The following is a 20,555-nucleotide window of genomic DNA, read 5'->3' as shown; positions in this document are numbered from 1 at the left end:
AGTTTTTCCTCATACGTAGTGTTGCTTACTATTGTTATGTGTTTGGGTGACATCACTTCATCAAGCTTTTTTTAAGATTCCACACTACAAAATGAAAATAGGAAATAATTTTTTTTTTTTCATCCAGAATCAATCAAATATTTGTCCATCTGCTGATGTTTAGGTGTAGGCTATGGGAAGAAATTTGTCTCAAAATTATCCAAAGATGTCATATGTAAAATGTTTGTAAATTGTTGGTATATTGGTGGATTGGTCAAAACATGCCGGCATAATTTCATACATATCATATCATATGTATCATAAGTTATGCCTGTCCAAAGTCTAATAAAACATATTTCCCACTGTTTCTATTGACCAATTCTCATTAGTTTAACAACAGTAATAATACATAATCAAACAAGTCTTACTTATTTACTTAGTGTGGTTATAGTGAGATGGTTCCCTTTAAAAAAAATAATAAATAAATAAATGTCTCACGCCTCCTGCAACTCTCACGTTTTATCGCGAGAAAAACTGAATTCAGCCTCATCCTAAAGCCCGAGTTGCTGACTTCCGGTCTGTTTCGGTCTGAGCTTAATAAAACAAAACTCGCTGTGGGCTGTTTGATATAAACGCTGGCGAGCACAATATTGCAGGTGAAGGTAAAGACGAAGTTTTATAGCTAAGCTAATGTTGCTAACTGGACGCTGTCTACTACTTCACGTGTGCTGTGCGCATGACAGCTAAACAGACTCCCTTTAATACACAGACGCTGCACTCATGGTGACAAAAAATGTCGTCTAATCTTGAGCCTCATGTCAGCACTGATGAAACTAAGGTAAATCTCTAGAAGTTACCCGAAATAAAACATTCTAAGTGAGTCCAAACCGTGCTATTATTGACACTTTTAATGAACAACCGTGTGCTGATATTTGATGTTATATCTGCTACAATGCTGCCCCCGTGTGGTCAGGCTGAAGAAAGCGTGTGGAGGCTGAATTATGTCACCGGGGACCTGTTCTCCTGTCCTGAGTCCGAGTCTTTGGCCCACTGCATCAGCGAGGACTGCCGCATGGGGGCAGGCATAGCGGTGGTCTTCAAGCAGAGGTTCGGGGGCGTGTCAGAGCTAAAGGAGCAGAGTGAGTCAGCCTTTCAATAAAAATTAATGGAACCAAACATTGTTCATTCTCTACAGATTCAATCTGCAAACTCAACACAATAAATCATTATAATTAATTTGGAATTGTACTATAGAAGCATATTTTGCATTGTGAGTTTGTGATTTGCCCATTAATGTTGTAGTCAGTGACATGCTGTCAGGGTAGGCAAGGTAGGCAGTGCCTACCCAAGGGTGAATTGATATTTTGATTATTTGTTTTAATTATAATTTTTTTATTTATTTTTTTAAATTATCATATAATTATAAATTATTTATTTTTTAATTTCCAAAAGCCTACCGTACCTATAAGTTTGAAAGTGTCTGCATTTTGTGCGTTTCATAGCCCTAACAGCGCTTTTTCCTGGAACAGCTGCACAGTCTTTTTTTTTTTTCACTCCCCTGTAAGGCAGAGGGAGGCCACGCCCCCTCCCAAAGGCACGTTGCTCTTCTGCCTCCATTCCCATTTCATGTTTTTATGTGTTTGCGCATGCGCACTCAGGTCGCTAAGATGACAACCATTGCATTTCCATAGCATTTAGCACAGCGCGGTTATGTGCAAAGGCAGCTCTCTACACTGCCTTTGCATGTAACCGCGCTATGCTAAATGCTATACGTAAGTTCACAGTACATTAGTGAATTGATATCATGTGACCACTGCTGCTACGTTCTCTAACTAGTGGGTGGGACAACACTACAGTCATGATGACAGCGCTAGAGACAATAGAGAAACTTTGTTTTGAGGAAAAACGACAGCTTTAAAAAGATGGGAGACCAACACCTGAGCTATCAGAGCTTCAGCAAACGTATGGTCAGAACATGTTTCATACTTTTCACAGTGAATGGAACAAAAGGAAGGATTGACTTTGTGGATGCTTGTCACTGAGGCTGTTCTGAGTTGTCATTTTCTCCGTGTTTCTGTGTTTCCAACACAAACAATGGATGTGCTGTCGTGTCATGAGATATATCTTGTTGGGAGAGTATGGAGGCTATATAAAATAATTGTTTACTGTATGTTTCTTTAATGGTGTTTATGATGTTGACTTTGTTCGATGGCTAAATACTTGTTCATGTGGATCTTGTTGGGTTTTTTCTTTCTTATTATGAATTTTATATTGTGATAAGCGCATTGAGATGACTTTGTTGGAAATTGCTTTATACAAATAAAATTGATTTGAATTGAATTAACACTTGACAGCAGAAACATATGAAATTGTCATTGGTGGTCTCGATTTGCAACGTGCCTACCCAACCCTAGTGGTCACGGCACGTCACTGGTTGTAGTAGTCGAAGCCAGTCTCTGTCACATTCTGAAAGGCTTGGTTTTGTCTGAGACTGGAGTGCATTTTACTGTCTTGTTTGGGTCTATTTTCTGACAAGACCAGCACTGATGTTTCTATTCATCAACTTAATTAATGTGTTAATGAGGAGAAGCACTTAGAAGTGTTTGTGAACGTTCTAAAACATCTCTGATTGCTCTTCTCACTGATTGTTCTGCCTTATGTGTCAAACAACTGAAAAAATATTCAGAAATACATCTGAACACTTATTTTAGGTCTTGTTCAACTGACAAAACAAAACATTTTTCACATATTTAAAATAATTCTGGATTAATCAGTGGCTTTTAAATATATACAGGAATTTATTTTTTTGAATGACTGAACGAACGTTTATTTTGAATATGCACAATAGTGATGGGAATTCCGGCTCTTTTTAGAGAACCGGTTCTTTCGGCTCCCAAGTGGCTCTTCAGATTTTTTGGTGCTTAAATGAATTTATTAATGACAATAATGTAAAATAATGCGCAATATGAATTACTAATATAAAAGAAACATGCACTTGACTGTATCAAATGTTTATTATAGAAATACACCTTTATTTATACATTCTACAGAGTCATAAAAAAAAAAAAAAATCTTCAAAGCCAATCAGGAGCCAACTCCCATCGTTCAAGTCAAAGAGTTGGTTCGTTCATGACCGACTAATCACTAATGCACAACATGTCATAAACCACTGGTTCCCAAACGTCTCACAGTCCCGTTCCTCTTCAGACATTTAACCTAAAGCCATGTACCCCCTGCTCCTGCACAAACATAATAATGTAATATCATTTACAATGTAGCCCTACAGTGAAATGTCTTTGAGTAATATATAATAAAAAGAATAATATATGTAAACACCCAAGAAAAAGTTTTATTCACAATTATAACGTGATTTATTTAATTAATGAGCCTACTGACATTTTCAGTGAGAAACAATGTCTTTTATTTAAAGAAAAAAATCTACCAAGCATTTCTTTGATTAAACATATAATACAACATATTCATCGCCCTGAAACTGCGAAACACAACTCGCTAACTCTTTTTAATGAGAAGGGTGAGGTTGAGAGGATGCACAGAACTCTGTACTGTTTGGCTGAATTTGAGAGAGTCTGTGTCTTTAACCGTTTTCCACGCAAAGTCTTGTTCTATATTTTGTTTTCATGTTTGTCAAAGCTGAAAACCCACTTTTACACAAGTACGTGTGGCCAGGGGCATCAAGCACGTTTGGCAAGCGCAAAGCCATGTAGCTTTCGCAGGGATATTGTTGGAAAAAATCTGTCAAGATTTGAGACTTGTGGATGTTCTTCTTTGAAGGAGTTGCAGACACCATGTTTTTGTTTGTCAAATGTATTTAAAAGAAAACTGAAGCTTGTTTTTTGACGCCGGCATCGTCACATCTCCACAGAAAAGTTGAAAGGGCAGTGTGCTGTGCTGACAAGAGGCCAACGTTTTGTCTACTACCTGGTAAGGACTGCTTTTATAATATTTTAGTTTTTAGATGTCTAAGTTAGAATTATTGATTATGTTAGGCATAGGCAACTGCGGCCCCCAAAATAAACCCACAAAATTATAAATACTACAAAATTGCAGAAAAGGACAACAAAAATACACACATTTCCTCCAATAACCCATAAGACAACTACAAACATAAGTGAAAAATGCACATGACTTCAATGAAACACAAAATGAGAGAAAAATATACAAAAAAACAACAAAAATGTACAAAATGACAACAGACTAAACCCTTTATTATTCCCTATTTGTGCTCAGATTTGTCATTATTCTAAATGCTGAGATGATATTCTGATACTGTGGCGCTCAGATCAGACAATCACATTTTTGTGGCCCCTAATGTGATAAAAGTTCCCCTTCCCTAGATTGTGTATTTTTAAATGTTATAATCAATGCTACATGTTCAGTTAAAGGGGACATATTATGAAAAACTTATTGAACACATATGAGGTAACTTGAGCGTCCACCGGCAGAGAAAATGTGTAATAAATCCATCCAGTCCTTTGTTTGTGTTCTGTGCAAGTCTTACAACACAGAAAAGTGCTTCAAATTTGCTACATTTGTGACATCACAAGTGAAATCGGGAAAGAAAACACCCTCCCCTCCTCTGGTAGCTCCACCCATGGACTCCACCCCCAACCTGATGAAAACGTTTGCGAAGGTTCGCCATTGTTTTTCTCGCTAGCGAAGGAGTGATGGTTACCAGTAGAAATAAATACAGAACTTGCCTGCTGCCGGTGCCGTGCCTCCACAGTGAACGTACACTGTAGTGTATGCTCTATTTGTTCATGCGGAGGTGTACTCCGTTCTTGTGGTTTCCAGTGCATCTTGTGGTTCGGCGCATTGGCGCAGTGATACGTGTTAGCGCACTTCTGTGTAACCTTGTATCGCTGATGTGACATGTTTGTGACACAATGCGACGCAGTGGTTTGACAAAACAAATGATTATCACCTTAACCCACTCATGGATATGCATAAGTAGGCTCCTAAACAGCCTGATTTTAGAACTGCTCAGAAAGTCACTTTTCAGAGGGCTAAAATTCTGGAAAACAGGTGAGTTTGGGAAAAGAAACCACAAATATTATGTTTTTGGGGTTCTTAGAACAAATGGTGATGGGTGATAAATAGCATAATTTGTCCCTTTAATAAATAATGAATGAGTGTGAGTGGAGAAAGCCTTTGACGGGAGGCGAAATGTCTTTATGGAATGCTCCAGGCAACCCTAGTTTCCTTTTATTGAATTAATCATATATAACATGACCTGGATAGCGAAGAACCATTCCTCTTTCTTCTGCTTGATTTGATTTTTCTGCATTTTGCTTGCAGGTAACAAAGAAAAAGGCTTACCAGAAGCCCACATACAACAATCTTACACAAAGCCTGGAAGACATGAAATCACACTGTCTCCAGAATGAAGTCACCAAAGTGTCAATGCCTCGGTGCGTTTCAAACATAAAACAGTCAAGTCAGAAATGTCCTATTTGATTTTATGATTATTTATTGTGTGATGTGTATTTTCTCACTCCCAGTATCGGTTGTGGCCTGGATCGATTGCAGTGGTCCAAAGTGGAGGAAATACTGAAACAGATCTTCCAACACACTGATATCTCCATAACAGTGTACAGCCTTCCTCAGAAAGAGGAAACCTCAGTGATGAAGGAGAGCACACGTCAATGACTGTTGGAAATTTATGTTTTGTACTTTTAACTTTGTGCATTTTGTGTCAATCCAGGAATGAATGAGACATAAATGTATTTTTTTTTCTTATTAAAGAGATAAAAAAATTGAATGTTGTACATTGAAATTGGGAATATAATTTTGGTTGATGTGTCGAACAGAATGCTACTGCAGTTGTCGAGTCTGTATGTGATGAACACATGGATAAGGGGTTTCAGCAGCAGAAAATGAGAGTGGCGGACTATGTTTTTGAGCTGAAAGAAGGCGGTTCTAGTGAGCTGGGCGACTTGGTGGTCAAAGGAGAGCTGTCTGTCAAAGATGACTCCAAGATATCGGATATAAGGGGAGGGAGAGAGAGTGGAGTTGTCTGTTGTGAAGGAGAAGTTGTGAAAGGAATTTGTGAGGGATTTGAGTCTGATCATTATGATGTCTGATTTGGCACAGTTAAGAGAGAGGAAGTTGGTGTGTGTGTGTCCATTTCTTTATTTTGTTGAGGTAGTTTGTGAGGGTAGCACAGGTTTCAGTCATGATTGAATTTTTGGAGATGTAAAGCTGTATGTCATCTGCATACCAGTGGAAATGGAGACCATGCTGGCGGATATTGTGGGGGAGCATGTATACTGTAATTTCCTGTCTATAAAACGTGCTGCTATATTGGCCACATTTCAATAATTTAGTAATTTTCTGAGAAAAATCCATTCAAAGGCCGCATCGTAACATAAGCCGCACCCTACTGGCTGATGAGGGTGCCCTTCAAACAACTCAGCCAATCAGAACGGGCAGGTAGGAGGACCGCTATATTCATGTTAGGTTTAACTGAGATTTCTGTGTTTCAATTGTCCTCCTCCACATTGAGTCTCCTCCTCATTACCCCACGTCTACATATCAGTCCATTTACAGCAATTTATAGTCACTTTTTACTGGAACCAGTCTGATACACTGCTTCGTCTGTTTTTCTTACCGTGAACTACCGTGGAGCAATCACACTGAGTCTCTACTTAGAGTCAGGATACAGACTCGATCGCTTCTGAACAAATCCAATGTGGTGATTTGACAATTTTATCCTTTTTATAATTTCCTTCTAATACAAACTACTGTAGATGGAGCGAAGATCAGCAGCGCTGTCTCTTTTTATTTCTATATGTATCTGTGACAACATTTCTCCATGTCGTGCCATGATAAGCGTGTGCATGACAAAATTACTGATCAGAATGATTCATTGAAAGCGTGGATGATTTAATGTTACCAGTTTCATTAGTCCACCTGGTCTAATGTGATGGAGCAAAATTCTTTGGCATCATGAACTTAAAAACCGGAAAAAAATCACAAATGAGCTACATCATTGTTTAAGATGCAGGGTTCAAAGCGTGGGAAAAAAGTAGCGGCTTATAATCCTGAAAAACACAAGGGGACCAAGCATCAAACCCTGGGGGACGCCTTGGAACAAAGGAGCTATGGAGGAGGATCAGTTATTGATGTTGATAAACTGCTGTCTGTCAATGATTTAGGGTTTTACCTTGGAGAGAACATTGCTACTGATATTGAGTGAGTGTAGAATACTGTGGCTGCAGTGAGATCGATGAAGATGTTGAGGAGGCCAGAGTCTGAGAAGAGGAGGATGTCGTTGGTGACTTTAAGGAGAGCTGTTTCTCCTGGGAACGAAAGCCGGATTGGAATTGTTCAAAAAGGCTTATTGGAGGAGAGGTGGGATTTGATCTGAGGGGAGACGAGATGTTCCAGTATTTTTGATAGAAAAAGTAGGTTGCAGATGGAGCTGAAGTTGCACATGCTGTGTGTATTGAGTCCAGTTTTCTTGCAGATGGGGGTGACGGCTGTCAGTTTGAGAGTTGTTGGTACTGTACCAGAGCAGAGGGAGGAATTCTATTGCTATTTAAATTTGTCAACCTGCCCTTCCCACTTCACCATCCCATATCCTGCTTTCACAACAGTGCACATAGCATAAAAGAATCACATATCTCTTTATTTTTGCTATTCATACAGCAGGTATTTCCACTGTTGATTGTGCAAACATAGTATTTGCATTTGTTTGTATAACTTCTGCAGAGCTCATTGTATCCTCAGAGCAGATGGTTTTAAAAGAGCATCATTGATTGGCACCAGTCTTGTACTTTAATGCAGTTGAGACACAATGGACCAGTTGTGAGTGAAAGAGGGACTGGAAATGTGACACCACGTCAGCCCTGCATGACCACTTTCTCCCACAGCTTTTTAACACATTGTCCAATTCAAAGAAGGGAGAGTAGAGGTAATAGCATGCATTATTCTATCAGAGACCTGCAATACTAGACAATATCAATCGAAGACAATGTGTTCTTCCAAAAGATTTGGTTCCTTACTGCCTTTTACTGCAGCTTGGAAAAGTGAAGGCTTTAATTTCAAAGACCAATAACATCCGGGGTAAAATGTACTGGTACATGATATATATAGAAGTATTAAATTACTAATATTGAATAACATTGGATATCCCTTCAAGAGACCTGTTAGCTATAGGTTGAATATCTGAGAAAGAAAGCTTTGTTAATGTACAAAATTTAAGACACTTTAACTCTTGTTGGGCAAATCAGGTATTTTTTTTTTTCAAAGGTTGCCCAAAAAGAGATGTGTTGAAGAGGTGACGTGTTCACGGACAGTTACCACCAGGTTACCACCCTTTGGAATCAAACTCAGCACCCAGAGTGTGAGGCATATGGAATAAACCATACATTACTGTACATTAAAATATGATTTTTAAGTTGATGAGATCCTCTGGTAGATTACTTTTCATGATATTTAGTATACATAGTTCCTACTGAAGATATGTACTGGTTTTTTTTTTTTATATATATAGTGTTTAGTGTTCCCTTTTCTCTTACTCTCTGTGACCTGTTCATCTCTTAAACTCGTGAAGCAGAGTAAAAAAAAAAAAAAGTCAAACAACACCTTTTTGGTTACTTAGACATTTCAGTTTGTTGCTTTTTTTTTTGATAACCAAAATAAACTCATTAATTCATTTGTGGCAGAATTGAATTTCGACACCCCTCTGATGTCTTTAAATTAATTTACAAATCAGTGTGTTTAATGTTAGGGTTCTAGCTTTTCATATTACTGTTAAGCAGTTATATTATTAGACTAAATGTTCCTATGTGACAAACTAATTGTTAAAAAACAATCAGAAGATTTGTTTATGATGATTTATGATGATTGCTACTAATGGAGTGAAAGAAATACTTGTTTCACGATTTAAAAAAAATCTGATGAAAAGAAAGTTAGTAGTATTATTAAATTGAAACACAGGAGCACTTGTATTTAGTATTGTGTCAACCTAAGTGATGAGAATGATGGAGTGTTTGCTGTGACCCTCCTATTCTCCTCTAGGGCACCTTTGATAATTCATGAGTAGAAGGCATTAGCTGCTGTGCACACTGCCGCTGGATTCCCGTTTTTCCTCCCATACACCCAGGCTGGCTGGGAGACTTTACTCCAGCATCACTGCAACCAATCCCAGCAGTTTTCTTCCTTGTCCTGTTCTTCTTACCTCTCCCTCTCCCATCCCCCCTCCCTGCTACACTGCAGCAGAGCCACCAAGTCGCGTTGCAGGGAGACCTCCTTTCTGCTGAACGTGCTGCGGCTGAGGGAAGTTGCATCCCAATCTGTCTTCTCTCCCAACTCACAGTCTCCCTTTATCTCAAATTCCCACTTTCCCACTGCAGTCCAAGGATTTCTGCCGATGCTCTTCTTCCCATCCTCCATCCTCACGCTCACTCCTTTTCTCTGCTCCTCTCATCACCCCCCACCCACCCATCTCCTCCTCCTCCTCTCACTCTCTGTCCTCTTCCATCCTCTTTTTTTTCCTTCGCTTGATGCGTATAAATTTGCCGAGCTCAGCATTCTTCTGTACAGGCTCTTGGGCAAAAAAAGAAAAAAAAGAGGAGAGCAAGACAAACTGGATGGGAGGGTTTCTGGTGCACCACATAACTGGCCTCCTTCCAATTAAAAAAGAGAGCTTATGCTATTGAAGAGCTGCTTGGCCAATCAGGAGGCAGTGCAGGAAAAAGACAGCAGGAAAAAAGCAGCAGAGCCACTGGGCAAAGGGATAGGGGGAAAAAAACTGCAGTGTGTGTGTAGTTTCATCCCTTTCACATGAGTAGATCTTTATCAGTTTGGGTACTCCAGGATCGGTGTGCGTTTGGATGGGTGTCTGCGTTCGTGTACATGTGGCAGAGTTTACAGAGGACAGAGTAAAGGTGTGTCCACTGGGGCTGTGTCACATTTGTTCATTCTGAAACTGGAAATAACTGAGAAAGTAAAGGGAGTTTGATTCATGTTCTCTCTATCTCCAAGAGTCTCGGAGCGTGTGGAAAAGAAGAAGAGATTGTCTACGAATAAAAAGCCTGCACAAAGGTAAGCTTTGTTCACTCTTCTTCAACCTCAACTTGGTGGAATGATCCACTTCTGATGAAGTTTCAGAGCTTTAGGTCATTGATGAACCCGTCTGTTTCCTAATGTTTTCTACATACTACATCATTGTAAAGGTTTATTTTAGTTTCAGATTTTGTTTTGCAAAGACTTAGAGCATCATAGGGAGAGACAGGATGGGAGAGAAGGAGGATGGAGGGGGGAAGGTTAGTGCGGGACTCCCTGATGCTCCCAGGCAAGTTTGTGTGCACACGGTTCTCGAGTGCTGCAGTATCCCATTACATCCCAGTGCAGAGCTGCCTCAGCATCCAGTAAAGGCTGAGCCATCCAAACCAAACCAGTCACAGGTTCTAAAAAACACATGGCAGCTTCTTTTTTTAATTCCTCCTGGCAATTTAAAAAAGTTTGCTTGTGCTATGAAAAATATATCAGCAGAGACCAATGCCAGCATGTACACTCTGTGGAAACTCATTGTGTACCTTGAATGTCAAAGGGGTTGCTTTTCAAAACAAACTATATTGTGTCTCACAGCGTGTGAGTACTTTCTGTTACGTTTAAAGAGAAGATATATTTATGGTTGAATACTTCTACATATGTAACTGCAACAAACTGATAATACTAATGTATTTTAGCCAGTTATGATCAATATTCAGAGGAGTAGTAAAATTTAGATGCGAGTGTTGTTTGTTTTAATAACTGTGAAATGAATTTGAAAAGAAAACAACAAGCTATCGATAGAGTAATCAAACAATAGGTTTTTAACATCTATAAAATCATCACCAGTCTGTGCAGACTCACTGTTTATTCAACACATCCCACTGTCTTTTTGTCTAAGTCTGACCTTCATCAATTGTCAATGAATATGAAATGCTGTCCAGCAGTGGGCACTGTGTATTCTCCCTGACGAGAGTCCCTGTGAACACTTTGCTTGCAGCAGAAAGGGAGAAAAGGTCGATGGACTTGGGCGAGTTTTGTGTGGGCACACCACAAACTGAGCACAGCATGTACTCATGTTCCGTGTTCTTGGAGCCTTTTTAACCTCTAAGAGCACATTTGAGCACAAGATGGACCTAAGCCTGACCAGAATCATTAGACCTAAGAAGCGGTTTTAAATGATGCTTTAATTATTCAGGACTTGGTTATGTACAGGGTGCCAGCGGTGAAGACTGGGAGGGCGAGTATGTTTCAGCACCATGGACAGATCCCTGGAAGGAGCGGCTCATTAGTGCTTCCCACATGCCCTTTGGATGAAGCCGATGTTTTAGAGGGAGGGCTAATCAATAGTTTGTGCTTTGTCTTGTTCTATGATTCAATACACTATACGTAGGCATACCAACCTGCCTCGTTTCATATCCTCATTGGCTCGACAAACTCAGACAGCACCCTTTATTATGCATGAGATTCTTTTTCTAGGACACAGTTCATCTTTAACAAAGCTCCATTTTTACAGATGCACTGAAAATGTGTGTTTTTCTCAACTACCTCAAATTTCAGCAGTGTGGGTTGGTATTGGAGTGATACAAACAAATCGTGAGCTAAGTGTGAGTGCTCCAAAGACACACAAACTGTTTACAAGATTACACAAAATGAAGAATGAAAATATGGAAAACAACAAAAATACAGAAAGTGACCCCAAAAAAGGCACAAATTGACAACAAAAATGCAGAAAATGACAGAAAAATACACTAAATTACAACAAGAACGCAAAAAATAACAAAAACACACAAAATAACTGGCAGCAAATAATTGGCAGCAAATAATTGGCAGCAAAATGCACAAGAAACCCAAAAAATACACTAAATGACTCATGAAACATAAAATGACAAAGACAGACGCAACAACCACTTAAACAAAATTACTACACAGGCACACAAAACAGCAACACATTAGAGAGTAGCTTCAAAGACACGCAAAACTATTCACAAAATTACTACAAAAATTAATAAAGTGACCCCAAAAAAGGCACAAATTGACAACAAAAATGCAGAAAATGACAAATACACAACAAAAAATAGTGATCATTTTCCCAACAGAGAAAGTGCTTCCATTGTTAACTTATTGTCAAAAAACATGTCTTGGCTCATTTCCCTAAAGCTCAGACACCCACTGTGACACAGCTTGTTTTATGCCATCATTGAGAACGACCACGGAAGTGTTCCTGCAGGAAGCTTTTTTGGCTCCTTAAGAAATTCACTCAGATGGCGATAATTACAAAATCTGGCTTTTTTAATGACAAATGAAAATGAGAACCCTAATGGTGTCAGAAGTGGGCGACTATCTCCCATTTTTTAGCAGAGCATGAAAAATGGAGGTGGTGTGAATGAACCCTTTGGGATGGTACAAAAGAAGTGGCTCACACGCTCATTGTGACCTTTGTAAAGTGTTTAAACAGCTTGGAAAATTAGGTAGATTTTAGCATTTCAGCATTTCTAATTGTGGTCATATGTGGCATTGTTTCTTTTTAAGGTTTATCCATTTAATGTTCAATAAAATGGTAACTGTAAATGTTTAGAAGTAAGAACCTAGTGTTGCTCTAACTATTCATGTGCCTGGGGCAACCCCTCATGTTTTCTTATACTGCCCATTAGTGTTGTACTCAATACCACAATATCTGAGACCAGAATGCACCGACATTTGGGAGTCGAGACCTCCTCTCTTTAGTTTAACTTCTTTTGTTAAATTGACAGACAAGAAAAGATGTCTGCAACACTTTCAAAGCACAGGATGCAAAAAGACACATTTTCCAAACTAAATTTTTGCAACGAACATATATGTATGTTTATTTGTCAAGTGAATGAAGCCTGAAGTATGTGTTTGGAGGTATTTCTGACTAGAAATAAGATGGACTCATGTCCTAGTTTTTGCAGGTGTTTGTTTATACTGTATATGTGGTCTTAAGACCAGTTTCCAATACAACAACATTAATGAGTCAGGGTAGGCAAGGTAGGCAGTGCCTACCCAAGGGTGAATTGAGATTTTGATTATTTGTTTTAATTATAATACATTTGTAAATTATTTATTTTTAAACTTCTGATAGCCTACAGTACCTATAAGTTTGAAAGTGTCAGCATTTTGTGCTTTTCATAGCTGAAATTGCTAAACATTGCTATTTCCTAACCGCTGTAAAGCAGGAGGTGGCCACACCCCCTCCCAAAAGCACATTGCTGCTCTGCCTCTGTTCCCATAGCATGTTTTTGCGCATGCGGAGTCTGTTCCCCAAGATGACAACCATTTACATAAAAAGGCGGCTCTCTACGCTGCCTTTGGACGTAACCGCGCTATGCTAAATGCTAGACGTACGTTCACAGTGTATTAGTGAATTGATATCACGTGACCGCTGCTGCAACCTTCTCTAGCTAGTGGGTGGGATAACACTACAGTCAGGATGACAGCAAGAGACGATAAAGAAACTCTTTTTTCAGGAAAAATGTGAGCTTTTAAAAGATGGGAGACCAACACCTGAGCTACCAGACCTTCAGCAAAAGTAAGGTCAGAACATTGTTGGTACTTTCTACCGTGAGTGGAAAAAAAGGAAGCACTGGCTTTGTGGATGCTCCTCACTGTGGCTGTTCCGAGTTGTTTCCAACACAAACAATGGATGTGCCGTGTCATGAGATACAGTATATCTTGTTGGGAGAGTATGGAGGCTATATTAAATAATTGTTTATGTTTCTTTAATGGTGTTTTACAATGTTGATTTTGTTAGCTGGCTAAATGCTTGTTCATGTGGATCTTGTTGAGTTTTTTCTTTCTTATTATGAAGTTTATATTTTGATAAGCACATTGAGATGACTTTGTTGTAAATTGCGCTATACAAATAAAGTTGAATTGAACTGAATTGAATTAACACTTGCAAGCAGAAACATATAGAATTGTCATTGGTGTTGACATTGGTGGTCTCGATTTGGAACACCCTGCCTACCCAATCCTAGTGCTCACGGCACATCACTGGGAGTAGCAACATATGTCTCAGGTATTTAACAGCTAGTCCCAATTCCTCCACCCTCTACATCAGGCCAAGCCCACAAAACTCTGGCAACTTTCTGATATCGAGGGGATAACAAGATTACTTCAGAAAGACCTGCCGTTATCACCATTTGGCCACTTACTAACATAATTCTATCTACAATAACGCTTTTACTTAGTAGGCATACAATACAGGACATACAGAAAAGTGTACAGTCAGCTTTTAGGAAATGCTTGTGATGGACCAAGATTTACAGCAAAAGTCACAACTAATGTCTGGCGCATTAATTACAGACCGATTGTTTTGGTTGTTTAGCAGTTTGTATTTAAATGTGTCTCTTCATCACCCTGTTATGAAGATAGACACAATAGATAGATAGATAGATAGATAGATAGATAGATAGATACCTTTATTTCAGACTCGGGGAACATAAAAACCATACAAACACAAAAAACACACACTTTTAAAAGGCAATTATACCAGTGTTTCCAGAGTCGAGATGTGCAGTGGGTGGACATAGTGATTTTTTGTTGTTGGGGTTTAGCCATCATTGCTATTTCCTTTTAGAAAATAAATTACTCGATCCCATCACTTGAAGTTTTTTTATTACACTTTACCTTGTAACTCTGTCAGTAGTGTGAAAATGAAGGACATTGAGAGTAGAAGCTGCCTTACTGGAAGAGCACAGTGATGAATGTAGTGACCTATCAGAAGGACAGTGTGTGCTTGTGATATTTTGTTACTATCATTGAGGGGAAATATATTTGTTTGTGTGGAAATAATCTGTAACTCAGAATGTAAATCAAATCTTAAGGCAAAATCAGCAGACTTCAGATATAAAGCATGCAGCATTACTTTAAATATGGTCAGAATGTGTTAGAATAAAAGCCCAGAAAACAACTTCTATATTAATTAATTCTCAAGGGAAGGAAAAACAAGTAATACACGATCCCTGTGACTAAACTGGTAACACTCTCCAGGGAAAGGTTAAACCGTCCACTTAAGTACAGTATGTATTTGTGCAAATGTGTTACTAAGCAGTGCGAGTGAGTAACAATGCGCAGAGTGTTTAAATGAGACAGCGTGGGACACATGGAGTGTAATGCATGCTGGAGTGTGCGGAAAAGGACAAACGCGCCGATAGCAAATTGAGGAGAGGAAGACGAGGAGAGAGTGATAGTGGCCTGGCCAATAGAGGGGTACACAGATAGAGTAAGAGATTGAGAGATTGTTGGAGGCACACAGCACGAAAGGAAGAGAGTGGGTGTGCATAGCAGAGCTGCGAGCACTGCAGTACATTGCAGTGCCCAGCCCCCGCTGTGTTCTCTGTTCACCATCCGGTTCCATGCACTGAAAAGACCCCTGCAGCAGCAGCAGAGCTACACAGCACCGAGGACTGCCTGTCGACCATCAGTATCGTCACAAAGAGCTTTTCACCATCTATTGTGCATTTTGGATATCTGATGGTTTCTAAGAGTGATGGGAGAAAAAAAAAAAAAGAGAAAACGGCCGACCTGTGCTCGCCAGTGCATTGTCATGTAGAGCGAGGAGGTAGTCAATTCACGCTCCCCTTGGATTATGTAAGCTTTTACCACATTCCCTTTGCTATACACCAGCTGAACCATCTTCCCGTTTCTAACCAGGTTTTTTCCTCATAAGGAACATCTGCCTCGCTGTTTGCTTTTCTTCCAGAGGTAGCATCTTTTGCAAATGTGGGCGGACACTTTATTGAACTTACTGAAATGGAAACAAAAGGGGAGGCAAACAGCGTTGTGCCTTTAAATATCTGCCTGTGGTTTGACATTTTGCTGATGAAGTCCCCGCACGTGCCACATAAAGAAAAAAACGATCCCACCAATAACCACATAGACCTTCAATGGATACTGGCTACTGTGAAAGAATAAACACTCTCTCAGTTTATCCATGCAATTTATAGTCAGACAGTGAACAGTGTGGATGAATGACTCATGCAGAGGAGCAGCAGAACACTTTAGTTATGTTGGTTTAATAATAAAGCTTTTGGCTGGGCAACTAATACATGCATGTCCATAAAAACACACGCATACAGATGTGAAATGATCTAATAAAAAGGTGGAGGAAAAGCTTGTTTCTGCTCGTATAAACAGTTGCTACATTTCCGTCCCGCTGCCTGCCGACCTGCCTGGGGGGTGATTGGCTGAAGCGTAAGAGCTTCCCCCGTCGTGTGCTCTCCGGTTTCCCTTCTACTTTGCTGATGTGGCTGATTCAGCTGGCGTAATGTGGACATTTGGCGCTTCCTTTGACACAGTCAGATCAGGTCTCTGACTGTGCACAGGAGTGCTGGACTCAATTACACTTAACCAGGATATGTTTGATATGTTAAGTGGATTTGCTTCAGATTTGCATTTAAAAGGGCTGTAGAAATATGGGCTCAAAATATGTGTTTGTAGATGTTCAATGCACAACAACCCATTGATATCGCACGTGTGCTCCACTTTAACATTTGTGTTCTATATTGTTGCATACATACTGGAATGGTGCAGTTTTGTAAATGAAAAAAAAAAAAAGTTTTGATTTTAACATTATGGCTCATTTGCAAAATGGTTGCTCCTGTTTAGTTTTGACGTAGGCAGGATTCCACTCATGCAAAATTTGTAATAAAAGTATTGTCTGGTTTGTGCACATTATTTTATAGGCTGATGTATTCCTTTGGACTGTGGATGGATAAAAAAGAGAGAGAAAAGGCTAAAATGTAGAAATGGTTTTCTGTGTGTGTGTGTGACAGATGAGTGGGAGAAGGCAGCCGAGTATTGGAGTGTGGATGAGCTGCAGCAGGGATTCGGAGTGCTGCATTGAGCTGCATAATTAATGTAGAGAGGGTGGAGCCAAAGGCGGAGATAACTTGCTGTGGGAGAAAAAAAAAAAGAAAAGCTGCTGCAGTTCAGCCTGTGCAGAGATATAGCTCTCTTTTAAAACGAGGAAGCTCGTCACAGGGAGCACGAACACGGCCTGGGAGAAATATAATGTGATTCAATGTCAGTGAAGGTACACCTATAACGGTAAATACTATGTCCTTGTCCCATCTGCTCTCTCGGTCGAAAAAAGCTGTTCTTCTTCACTGGGTTGCTTACCTCAGCCAAATGTTTTAATGCCAGTCGTACGGCTCTGTTAACCATCCAAGTTGTAGCAAAACACTGCCCCATTTAGCACATCTGGTGCAAATCTGATCTGCTCTATTTGATAAAGACCAATAAAGTAGATCACATCAATCTGCTTGTTAGACTGATATTTAAATATACTCTTTTGTATAAATTCCCCATGCATGATGTGCATTTTTATTCAAACTTGTTCACTGCTGTCAGCAATTTAAAACCCCCATCTGGAGGTTGTTATTGCTTGGCCTCTGACCACATCAATAGCATGTTGCTTCACTCGCATCCCCTGTCACAAAACCTCAATGTCATCATTTGTATTACAAGTAGCTACAGTATATACAGTTGAATCATCAACACAGGAATTCATTACAGACTTGTGAAGTTAAGCTCACACATTTCCCTGATGGTTGCAAAATCGCGTGTCAAAAGCCCCAGTGGACGACTCTACTTGTCAAAAAGGTTGAGGGACTGCAGCTTGTTTTGCTTAATATAAAAGGCAACAAAGCAAAGAAAATCACAGCAAAAAAATATTGGAAACAGCTTTGATGTGCAGATTTTACAATGCAACAGAACCTAATATCAGAATCAGAATCAACTTTATTGACCAAGAGTGTATGAATACACACGAGGAATTTGTCTTGGTGACCTGTGCTATATCTGTTATAAGTGTAGTTTATATGAAAATTCACATGATGTTTTGTCAATGCCACAATTTTTGTCTTCTAATTAGATTTTTGATCAAGACATATACAATTCATCACGTACACAAAATAAATGAAAATATGCAATTTGTGCAGATACATACAGTATCAACCAAATGTTGTATTTAGATAGTTTCTAAGTTTAAGTATAAAGCTAACATCCATTTGGTAACACATAAAAATCAGCTGAAATGCAATATGATCATACTACAATTTATACATGACCTTTTTTGAGCATCCATCTATTCTTCCATCTTCTGCCACTTATCCGTAGTCTGGTCAGTGGGCGCGCACTGTAGCTGTTCCAACTCAACATTCCTGAAGCCAAATTATGGCACTTCCATCTTGCAAATTTCACTTCATTTGGAGCCAGAGTCTGCGCAGTAGGTTCCGGCTGGAGGAGCCCTGGTAACACGCCCCGCCCATTTAGCATACTTCCCTGATGACTTACGCAAGCCCAGCTACACCAAGAACATAAGTATCTTTCCCACTGGAAATCCCATCAACGGCTTGCTCAGATCGTAGAGGTTAGTACAAAACCACAATATATTTCAACTCAAACATCATTCACAACGTAACTGCTATAGAGAGCTACGGAAGATCCACGGCTGTCAATCATCGTCATATATGATGTAAAATCTCGTTTTTCAACCTCAAATAACTTTTTTAAAACAAACTTCACAGAAAAATGAGCACTTGAACACAATGTAGGGTGATAATAACTAATGATCACAGCAGCATATGTGATGATTATTTTAACTTTACAGTTTGACCCACATCCCATCAGTTATCATTGAGGAGGCGTGGTTTATGACCTATACTGCAGCCAGTCAGCAGGGAGAGCTCTAAAAATAAAAGCTTCACTCCAGCATGGAGCTTGTCCCATCCATTCTTTTTACAGTCTATGAGTCGGGTTGCGGGGGGTAGCATCCTTAGCAGCGAGGCACCGACTAACTTCTCCCTGGCCATTTTGTCCAGCTCTTCCAGGGGAATCTCGAGGCATTCCCAGCCAAGAGCGTGTTCTGGGTCTTCCTCTGGGTCAAACTTCAGGTGAGACGTGCCCTAAACACCTCAGCAGGAGCAGCGCCACTACTCCAAGCCCCTCTTGGATGACTGAGCTTCTCATCTTATATCTAAGGGAGAGCCCAGACACCCTACAGAGGAAGCTCATTTCTGCTTGTACCGCAATCTCGTTCTTTTGGACCCAGAGCTCATGACCATAGTTGAGGGTAGGAACAAAGATCGACCGGTCACTGGTAGGTGAAGGTCACGACCTGATGGAGCCAACAGGACCACATCATCTGCAAAAAGCAGTGACCCAATCCTGGGGCCACCAAACCGGACACCCTCAATGCCCTGGCTGCGCCTACAAATTCTGTTCATAAAAGTTATGAACAGAATTGGTGACAAAGGGCAGCCCTGGCGCAGTCCAACGCTCACTGGAAAAACAAGTCTGACTTACTGTTGATAATGCGGACCAAGTTCTGACACCAGTCTTACAGGGAACGGTCGTCCCGTATCAGGGGGTCCGATACCCCATACTCCCAAAGAACCACCTAAAGGAATCCTAGAGGGACATGGTTTAAAGCCTTCTCCAAGTTCACAAAGCACATGTGGATGAGTTGAGCAAACGCCTATGCATCCTCAAGAACCCTGCTGAGGATGTAGAGCTGAGCCATAGTTCTTCGACAAGTACAAAAACCGCATTGCTCCTCCTAAATCCGAGGTTCAACTATTTGGTTGACCCTCCTCTCTAGTAATCCTGAATAGACCTTACCAGGTGGGCTGAGGAGTGTGATCCTTCAGCAGTTGGAACACACCCTCCAATACCCTTTCTAAATAAGAATTACCACCATCCCGGTCTGCTTATCCAGTGACACTGCCTCGATGTTCACACAATGCTGCACAGTTGTGTCGTCCATGACAGCCCAACAACATCCAGGGCCTTGAGGAACTCTCATCCACCCCCGGGGCCCTGCTACCAAAGAAGCTTTTTAACCACCTCGGTAACTTCAGCCCCAGAGAAAGGAGAATCCACGCCTGGGTCCCCAGGCTTTGCTTCCTCACTGGGCCTCAAGGTCTCTTTGTGTTTTTCATGCCTTACAGGATATCTGTGTATTTTTCTTTTCCTTATCAAACAAACACAATGCTTCATTAAGAATATTGCTTCTGAAAAGGGCAAAGGTTTTTTTTTTTCTCACCATTTTCATGATGTTATTGAGTTCAGTGGAATACCCAGATTCTGCCCATCTTACATGAAGAATGCGTGGACGCTTCCAGTATGATATATGTGAAGTACCATGGAAATATTGTGACCTGTTAATTTGGAGTTTCAGTTAACCTTTGAGATTGAAGACTTCTGTGTTTGCTTACAAATCAGATCTACAGCATTTTCCGTCATTCATTTGGAACACTGTAAAATAATCAATTATAGAAAAAACTAAAAGAGGGGCGATGGAGAGAAAAAGGAAAGTCATTCTTTAGATCTGCTCAAGATGAAGGCTGCATCAATTCTCTTTGAGGTTTTTGGGCCAGTGTACAAGAAAAATGTCTGCAAGCTCATACACTTCTGAGAACACATTCCCTACCAGTGTTGGCACTGAGTAACAACATACAACGTCTACTGATCAATCAGGAATTTGGAAGATTGCAGTAAAAGCGCTATAAGCTGCATGTGTATAGTGCAGATAT

The 20,555-nt window shown here is 40.1% G+C and overlaps 2 protein-coding genes across 3 annotated transcripts in view; both read left to right on the top strand.

The window, feature by feature from the left end:
• Positions 1–502: 502 nt before the first annotated feature.
• Positions 503–5,758, top strand: oard1 (O-acyl-ADP-ribose deacylase 1). Its single transcript, XM_028454222.1, has 6 exons — positions 503–641; positions 749–817; positions 953–1,118; positions 3,863–3,921; positions 5,296–5,408; positions 5,499–5,758. The coding sequence occupies exons 2-6, from the start codon at positions 773–775 to the stop codon at positions 5,644–5,646; spliced, it is 531 nt and encodes a 176-aa protein (XP_028310023.1). The 5' UTR covers positions 503–641; positions 749–772; the 3' UTR covers positions 5,647–5,758.
• A 2,927-nt stretch (positions 5,759–8,685) lies between these two features.
• Positions 8,686–20,555, top strand: part of LOC114467712 (synaptotagmin-2-like) — a 99,464-nt gene continuing 87,594 nt past the window's right edge. Inside the window, exons 1-2 of one of the 2 annotated variants that reach the window (XM_028454219.1) lie at positions 8,686–9,890; positions 9,988–10,047. The gene's annotated coding sequence lies outside the window, so the exon portion shown is untranslated. The remainder of the gene's footprint in view (positions 9,891–9,987; positions 10,048–20,555) is intronic. The other variant, XM_028454221.1, reaches the window with a different exon arrangement.

Source organism: Gouania willdenowi, chromosome 7, assembly GCF_900634775.1.
Source record: "Gouania willdenowi chromosome 7, fGouWil2.1, whole genome shotgun sequence".
In the NCBI taxonomy this organism is placed as follows: Eukaryota; Metazoa; Chordata; class Actinopteri; order Blenniiformes; family Gobiesocidae; genus Gouania; species Gouania willdenowi.
This window is presented reverse-complemented; position numbering and strand designations above follow the sequence as displayed.